The sequence below is a fragment of the Galeopterus variegatus genome, unplaced genomic scaffold (genome assembly GCF_000696425.1).
Source record: "Galeopterus variegatus unplaced genomic scaffold, G_variegatus-3.0.2 Scaffold167, whole genome shotgun sequence".
NCBI lineage: Eukaryota > Metazoa > Chordata > Mammalia > Dermoptera > Cynocephalidae > Galeopterus > Galeopterus variegatus.
In genome coordinates, this window is record NW_007726278.1 from 332,121 (window position 1) to 341,064 (window position 8,944).

Genomic DNA, 8,944 nt, shown 5'->3' on the forward strand with positions numbered 1-8,944 from the left:
CGGAGGGTGCGGAGGGGTGGGGGTGGGAGGATGCAGGACAGAAAGGAGAGGACGCAAGGGCGGGAGAGAGGGTGGGGGGAGCCAGCTATGGGCGGGCACTGGGCAGCGCTCTCCCTTCTGGTTGCTCCATGAAAGCTGGTTTTACAGCCTTTCTCCTGTTCTGAACAATTGAGTAGTTGATGCCAGGTGGACCCCAGCTTCCCAGGTTTCGCAGGGACGCTCTCACCCTCTCACCCCGCGCCAGGGAGAGGCCTTCCGAAAACTGCTTGGCCTTGGGGACCATGCGGTGCGGTGCGAAGACCCCCCGGGAGGTGAGCAGGCGCCTCTGCCAAGGTGTGGGGTGCAGAGGGAGACCCAGGCCAAGCGTCAGCTCGGGGCTTTGGTTTTGCTGAGTGGGATGTGCAGTTCCGGAGCCAAAGCTGAGCTGTTTGAGACCATCACCCGTAACCCGTCACCCAAGCAGTGTTCAGTCCCGCTTGTCTCCCTGTCTCCAAGAACATCCCGTTAAGAGGACCCAATTCTAGTCTCCCTGGTGCGCTTTATGGAGGTGTAAGTTACCCTGTTCTAGAGTGATTCAATGATCTTTACTAAATTCACAGTTGTGCAGCCATCACTTCAGTCCAGTTCTAGAACATTTCCAATGCCCCCCAAAAGATCCCTTGCAATCAACTATGTTACAATAAAAAATAAAATCCTTTGTGTCCGTTTGCAGTCAGTGCCTACTCCATCCCAGCCCCAACCAACCTCTGGTCTGCTTCCTCTCTGTATAGATTTGCCTTTTCTGGACGTTTCTTGTGAACGGAATCCTACAGTGTGTAGTCCGGTGTCTGGCTTTTTTCACTGAGCATGGCATTTGTGAGGTTCGTGTTGTGTGCACATATCAGCAGTTTGTTTCTTTTTATTGCTGAATAGTATTCCCAGGCCTTGGATTTTTGTCAATAGAAGGGGAAGATATCTTTAGTCATGTAGAAACTATTTCTTCCTTCAAGGACCCCACGAAAAGGGAGGTTGACCTGGGTGAGTCCTCTGTCTGGGAGACCAAGATGTCTTCATTGCAGGTGGGGCAGATGGGGACCTCCGTCAGAAAGACGTGCATACGGAAGCGTACTCTCCTCACCCTAACACACTGGATGGCAGAAGTTCAAAGAGCTCAGTGGGATCACAGGAACCAGTTAGGTCAACTGAAAAAAAAATTCTCCTGTTTGGTTTCAAATATCAGTTGCATAAGTTGGGAGTAGAGCACCTTGGAGGTGCATGGAATATGAAGGAGCCTGAATTCCTAGAGACGTCCTTAGGGCTGTGCACCAGAATTGCCCAGGGAACTTTTAATAATTCCAGTGCCAGGACCACCCCTGGAGCAAATAAATAAAATGTCCATGTACAGATTAACCATTAGTAGTTTTTAATCCTCCCAGGTGATTCCAGTGTGCAGCCAAGGTCAAAGTCAAGGACAGCTGCACTAAATGGTTATTAGGCACCCAAAGTACTGAACTGTACCAAGAGGAAGCATCCATGCCCTTCTTTCCAGGGAGTGAAATCTCTGGCCCTCCCCCAGCGGTCCCTCTTTCTGGAAGGCCACCCGGGAGGCTGTAGCTATTGTCCGTCATGCCCCCCACCCTAATGCTGAGCCCATGGAGAAGGGCTGGAGCAAACACCATGGTGCTGCCCCATCCAAACCCTGAGCCACCACCCACATCTCCCCTGGTGGAGACATAGACAAGGCCAGCTTGTCACAGCACTAAGAAGCCTGGTTCTTTCCATTTTATTTAAAAAGAAAATAATTGACAAGAACTACATGAATATATTCTCGTAGAAAACTTATAAAGAAAATGTCCCTCAAGACTAATCAAAATAATGGTTGTGTATCAGTCTAGGTATTTTTCTATGCATTTATCTCTATACCTAAACATACCAATATGTAGTTTTTGTTTTGTGTATAGACAACTGAGATTGGGCTTGAGGAATTATGTTAGAACTTGCTTTTCAATATATCACCAGGGTCATTCTTCGTCAGAGCTCACAGCTGTGCTTCCTGTCTAAAACAGCTGGAAAATGGGATGTAGCGTTATTCATTTAACTGTTCCCCCGTTGATGAAAAGATGCTTTGGTCTCAATGTTTTTTGCTCTTCCAAATGCTATTCCTGTGAGCTCCCTGTACTTATATCTTTGCACATGTCCACTTTTTTTTTTTTTAAATAGGGTAGACTCTTAGAAGTGGAATGGCTGGGAATTCTGGACTCTGGTTCAGCTTTGTTCATCGCCTGTTCCTGTGCCTGTTTTAGTCACTATGACTCTGAAGTCAGTGGTTCCATTCTTGGATACAGTATGGATTTTGTTGCTCTTGTAAGTAGCTTCCTGACCCCTTACATTGTCTAACTGGTTATAGTTAGTGACAAAGAAGATCACTGATTTTTTTTTTGATTGTGGTAAAATACACACAACACAAAATTTACCACTTTAACTATTTAAAAATCACTTTTAAATGATTAAATGGTATTAAGTACATTCACATTGTTGTGTAACCGTCACGACTCTCCATCTGCAGAACTTTTCATCTCCCCAAACAGAAACTCTATAGCCATTAGACACCAACTCCCCATTCGGCCTCCCTGCCAGCCCCCGGTCACCTGCATTCTGTCTTTCTGTCTCTATGAATGTGGCTACTCTAGATACCGCGTGGAAGTGGATCATATAGTACTTGTCCTTTTGTGACTGGCCGTTTCACTCAGCACAATGTCTTCACGGTTCATCCTGTTATATGGCATATGATAGGATTTCTCTCTTTTTTTAAGGCCAAGTAATATTCTGTTGTGTGTATGAACCACACTTTGCGTATCCATTCATCTGTCGATGGACACTTGGGTTGTCTCCACCTTTTGGCTGTTGTGAATAATGCTTCTGTGAACATGGGTGTACAAACACAAAGGAACTTCAAAAAGTTTGTGGAAAAATGGAAGGTCCCTCGTTATTTCTTTAAATCTCTGCTTTCAATTCTTTTGAATGTGTACCCAGAAGTGGGCTTGCTGGATCGTGTGGGATTCTATGTGTAATTTTCTGAGGAACCACCGTAGTGTTTTCCCCAGTGGCTGCACCATTTTACATCCCACCAGCAGTGCACAAGGTTCCAATTTCTTCGCATCCTCACTAACCCTCGTTATTTTCTGTTTTATATTGTTTTGTTCCGTAATAGCCTTCCTCATGGGTGTGAAAGCCATTGATTTTTATATGTCAATCTTGAACCTAACCATCTTACCAGACTCTCACATTAGGTTTTCATTTGATGCCTCGGATTTTCTAGGTATAACATCACATCATCTGCAATGCTGGCAATTGTACTTTTTCTCATTTTAGTACCCATGCCCCTTTTTCTTATTTTACTGCATTGGCAAGGACCCACATGGCCAGGCTGGAAAGAAGCAGTGATGGGGGCTCCCCCGCTCTCTGATCTTTCCCTAATGTACATCCTGGTTTGTGCAAGTTTCTGTAGACGCTCTTACCAAGTTAGGAACGGGGCCTTCTGTGCTTGGATGGCTTAGAGTTTTATCAACAATATTCAACTTTGTCAAATGCTTTTGGGGGCGTCTATTGAGATAACCGTACAGCCCAGTGCAGTGAATTACATCAATAGATTCCCGAAGGCTAACTCGTTCTTGCATTTGTTGGATGAACCTGCTTGTCATAAAGTACTTGTGTTTAGCCCAAGGTCTTGACAAGGATTCCGTGGGATCTCTGGGCTGCTCTAGACTACCGCAAATGAACAGGTGGCCAAGGATTGAGGAGACAGAAGAGATAGTGTCAGATATGGGTCATGCCTGTGCCCCCAAATGGCACATCAGTGGAGAAAAGCCCCAAAGCAGCAAGATTATTCAAAGAGCCACTGACTCTATTGTAATAAAATGGAGAAAATTGTATTAGTCATAATTAACCTTGAGGAGAGTTTTAGGTGTGTTTGGAGAAGTATGTGGATAAATAGCTTGAAATGATTAAACTGCCAACCCAAGGAGCCTCTTGTGTGAGGCAAAGAACCCGAGGAGCTGGAGGAGCAAGATTGGGCAGGGGCTGGGGCAGAGCCGAATTCTCTGTGGAATGGAAAGGAGAGAAAGGAACGGGAGAAGGGAGAGGAAGGGGGGAAGCCAGAGAGACCAGGCAGTGCTTGGGAGAAAGGAGAAAAAGACAAGAAACCAGCCCTGGCATTGGGGCAGCCAAGGAGGGCCTCCAGGGAGAGCAGAAAGCCTACCCAGGCTTGTAGGCCGTCTGCTGCTAAGTCCCTGCTCGCTGAGACTTTTGTGCAAGGGGTCCACTGGGGGAGCAATAGAAAGTGCCCTGTTCTGTCTCAGATAGAGGACAGCACGCAGGGGAGGGGTAGGAGCTGAGGGCACCTGGCTTCAGGTAACACCAAGGTTAAGGTGTAACCTGCAGACCCTTACACCTGAGCCGCCTGTGGTTGAAAGATGACGGGCTCACTTGGGTGATGAACGGGTCTTGTCCGGAGGGTCTTAACAGCAGCGTGTACATGAATAGAACTCAGGGGGGTCATGAACTTCAGTGGGGAGAAAATACGTCTGTTTTCATTAACTGCAACTGAACATGGATGACAGCCCCTTAGTATTAACCAGCGGAAACAACAGAAACTTTCATTCCACTCTTTAGTTGTTGCCAATATCTCAGAATACTGTTTATGCTCATTGCTGCTTTGAAGTCACGTGATCAGAGACCCATCCTCCTGGGTATCAGAAAGAGTGTGGTAGTGCCGGGGCCTAAAGATCAGGCGGAAGGTAGCATGGAGGGGGCCCACCTGGACCTTCGGTTTTGTCATTCAATCCAGCAAACGTTTATTATATACATTCTCTGTGTCAGACATTGGTGGCCTTAGGGCAGGTCCAAAGTTGAACCGGGCAGAGACCCCACCTGGGGGACTTCAGGGAATGCGGGAGGTGCACAGCTGAGCAAGACAAGTGACTACAAGGCAACATGATTCATGCTACGAGTGCAGAGGAGGGTTGGAGGGCCAGACAGGGTTTCTCACGGGAAGTGACATTTGAACTGGCTTTTTCACACTTATGAAAGTGTGCACAGGGACACAGGACTTTCCTTTAACCAGAAAAATCCCTTGTCAAGAGTGTGCATCTCTCAGGTTAGAGTTCAGAATAGCAAAACCAGAAATTTCCCCTGGCTGTGGGACTGAAACAGGAAATCACCCAGGAGCCCCGTGCAGAAGAGGGCCGGGGATTGCCAGTGTCCCAGGGCCAGGTTCACAGGAAGCGTCTCTGCGCAAAACTCCCATCTGTGCCCCTCCCTGTTGGAATGGAAGCTCTGTGGGGTCATAGGCTGTTGTCTGATTTGTTTGCTAATGAACCCAATCACCTGTGCCTGGCACCGATTTGCCTCCTGCAAGTATTTGTTGAATGAATCAGCAAATGCAGCCAGGTCCCTCCAGAACTGATGGGGTAGCTGCAGAGGGCAGGCAGTGGCTCTGTCTCCCTGTATGGTGCCCTGCGTTCTATGTGGCCTGGAAAGACACCCTCCCTCGCACTCCAGTAGATACAGAACTGCTTCTGCTCATGGCATTGAGCAGGCGGAGACCTCAACATCCAGGCTATTTGGGTGTAGATAATTCTGCCCTTTCCCGGGATCACAAGATGTTGTTACAGGAATCCGGCGAGTCCTAACAGGTGTCTGAGCTGCCTGGATCAGGGATCCCTTTCCTCAGAGCTTGATCTGAGCGGGAAGGATGAGTCCCAGGTTAGTGGGGGCAGAGGGCAGGGGACATCCTCCCGGAGAACCTCTGTCTTTGAGCTCACAGTGGAGTGGAGGGGTGGGGGAGGCCACCTCCTCACCAGGCCTGACGTAGGCTGGTCCCTGATCAGTAAGGATAAAGCAGGGTATTTCTACAACATCACCTCTATTACTTTCAGCAAAGTTATGGGCTGAATTGTGTCTCCCCAGAATTCATAGGTTGAAGTCCTCACCCGGAGGTATCTCAGAATGTGATTGTATTTGGAGAGGTAATTAAGGTTAAACACTGTCCTATGAGTGGGCTTAATTCACTATGATTAGTGTCCTTATAAAAAATGGAGATTAGGACACAGACACACAGAGTGAAGACCACATCAGCACAGGGAGAAGATGGCCATCTGTGCGTCACGGAGAGAGGCCTCAGGAGAAACCGGGGCTTCCAGCCTGCAGAACTATGGGGAAGTACACAGGACATTTCTGTTGGTTAAGCCCCCCAGTCTGCGGTACTTTCTTTTCTTTTCTTTTTTCACTGGCTGCCCTATATAGGGATCGAACCCTGGACCTTGGTGTTATCAGCACTAGAGCCACCGGAGCTACCCGCAGCCCATGGGCACCTCATCGCCGCAGCCCGAGCAGACTCATGCAAGCGATCTCACTCAGTGAATTCTTTCAATGGGCTCCTGGAGGTGACACCCACATTCTGTTACCACAAAGAAGAAATAAACAGAAGTGCCCTCCACACAGTCATAGGTCAGAAAGGCCCCATGACTCCAGAGTGGGTTATTTGGTTACTGGGTGACCTTACCGCTTACACGGTAAGAAAAGCAGCGATTCAGAGCCCGAGTTTCCCAGCAGCGCCAGGGGCTCCTTGCTGGAGTCAGAGGAGCCCGAGGTGACGTTTGCTGTCGCAGGCCTTACATGCCGAGGGCCACCGGCCCCGAGTCAGGGCCAACGGCCCCGAGTCAGGGCCAACGGCCACCGTCTGCGGGGAAGTGAGTAGGTTTTTGATGATGTTACAAAAAAATAATCTCGTGTCATGCCTTAGTCTTCTTTCAGGTTTATCAGAAATGGGCCTGACTTTACAGCACAAAGAGAAAAATAAAAGTCAGTGCAACTTTGAGGTTTCATGAGGCACTTGGCAGCCAGTCTTTAAATTTAAGTACATTTCACTGATTAACTGGAAATGCCTCCGAGGCCTTTGGAGACACGTGCAGGGTCCTAACTCTCAGTCCCTTCCCTCCAGCTCACTGTGCCTCCAGCCGGGCCCCACTTTCATCAGCCCAGACCTCCCTCTGCTTCCAGAGAAAGTGCTGGCAAGTTGTTAATTTCCAAAATAAGAGTGACTGATGGCCAAGACTCCTTTATGAAACAGGTTGGGTTATAACCCAAATCCTGTCTGTTGGGGTGTACCACCTCCCCTGTCCACACCGCTGGAGGTTAATGAACTCTTCACGGGCCAGTCGGGCAGGGCAGGGCAGGGCGGGGCGGGGCCATCTGGAGGGGCAGCCTTTGCTGTTCCCTTGCCACGTCGCCTCGGTTTCCCCCTCTGTAAGTTGAGAGTAATAACGACAGCCCCCTCAGAGGACCGTTGTGAGAACTGAGGGAGTGACGTGCGCATGGACCGTGTCTGGGGTGCATTAAATGCTAAATGTTCCTTCCCTTTCCCCCCTTCCCTCCCCTTGTTGGCAGGACCCTGGCTTCTCCTCTGTGCCCCCACATCACCTAGCGTGATGCCGTGCACAGCGCTAAGACCCGAACAAGAGTGTGTTTACAAAGTGCTGTCCCAGTCTCATCCATATCCCAATGTCACTCACTGGTACCTGGATCAGCTGGGACTGCCTTTGATCCATGTGAATTTAAAAACTATTTTTTCTGTTTATAATAGTAATTCATGCTCCGTGTAGAAAGCATGGAATATGTGTGAAAACATAAGGAAGAAACTATTATAGACAACACCAACATCCAGAGATAATCATTGGTTAATAGTTTGCAATATTCCCTTCCAGTCTTTTTTCTGTGCAAATGTGAACCCAAGTCTGTTTTACTCAACTGCCTGAGCATCTTAGAGTAATTGTTACAGCTTCCAAGGCCTCAAAGAAAAGGCCTTCCTGGTAGCAGAGCTGCACTGGTAGCTCTTTCTCTCTCAGTAGATGAAGAAACTAAATATAGATGGTCCTGTCTCACACCTCTGCCTTGGGGATAGTAAAATCAGCTCCCATATTAAAATCATAAATTGAGAAAGCTGCCCAGAAACTGCACGTTTCTCAGTTTGTAATGAGAACCTGTTTAAGCTAGGCAAATAATTCAGAGAAAAGAATTTCTCTGGGTTTCTTGACATCTCATTCTGCACTCTGTTATTTGGATGAAGAAATGTAATCTTGGTTTTATTCTGTCTTAAAAATTTTTTTTGGAACATAATTTTTTATTGAAACATAATCGTACATATCTGTGGGGTGTGGCATTGAATATCAATACCTGTGTGCAACTGTGATGCTCAAATCAGAATTAGTATATTTAACATTACACAATGAAGTCATTTTTTGTGGCCCTCTACCAATTTCTCACTAACTCCCCAGCCCCTTCCCCTTTCCCACGTCTGGTGGCCTCAGTTCTGTTCTCTTCTTTTGAAAGTTCAAGAAATTATTGTGATTGTTGTATCTTTCTTTTTTCTTTTTTTCTTTTTTTTTTTTAGCTCCCACTTATGAGTGAGAATATGCAATATTTCTCTTTCCGTGCCTGGCTTATTTCACTTAACATCATTTTCTCTAAGTTCACCCGTGTTGCTGCGAATGGCAGAATTTCATTCTTTCTTATGGCAGAGCCTGGTTTTGTTCTTGTTGAGGAGAAACCAGCAGGAGGGCCTCAAGCCGGATCCTTTGTGAAGATCAGGGTTTCGCAGAGGATATCCAAGGGCAGCCCCGCCATGCTTTGCCATTGTCCGGTGGCTGCCAGTTCCTTTCTTTGCTCACATCACCGGGGCACCCAGCCAGGAGGTTAGGTGGGTTTGCAAGGCTGGGCAAATTAATCTGGTCTAGACATGTTTAGAACATAATAATGCAGAAATTATTTTGGTCAAGTCTAAGACATTTACGGAGTCCGGCAGGGCTGTAGTGCACCTTTTGTCGTCGGCGGCAGTGTCCACACTTTTCATACCAGAAGTGGGGACGCACCCATAGCTCTGGTGGGGGCTTCTCACGTCATCGTGGCT

General features: G+C 47.6%; 1 protein-coding gene across 1 annotated transcript in view; it reads left to right on the top strand.

The window, feature by feature from the left end:
• The window catches only part of LOC103610703, a 6,116-nt gene extending 5,448 nt beyond the window's left edge, over nucleotides 1-668 (top strand). Inside the window, exon 4 of the mRNA XM_008594815.1 lies at nucleotides 245-668. Coding sequence (XP_008593037.1) covers nucleotides 245-508 — 264 coding nt within the window. The 3' untranslated portion in view covers nucleotides 509-668. The remainder of the gene's footprint in view (nucleotides 1-244) is intronic.
• The last annotated feature ends 8,276 nt before the right edge of the window (nucleotides 669-8,944 follow it).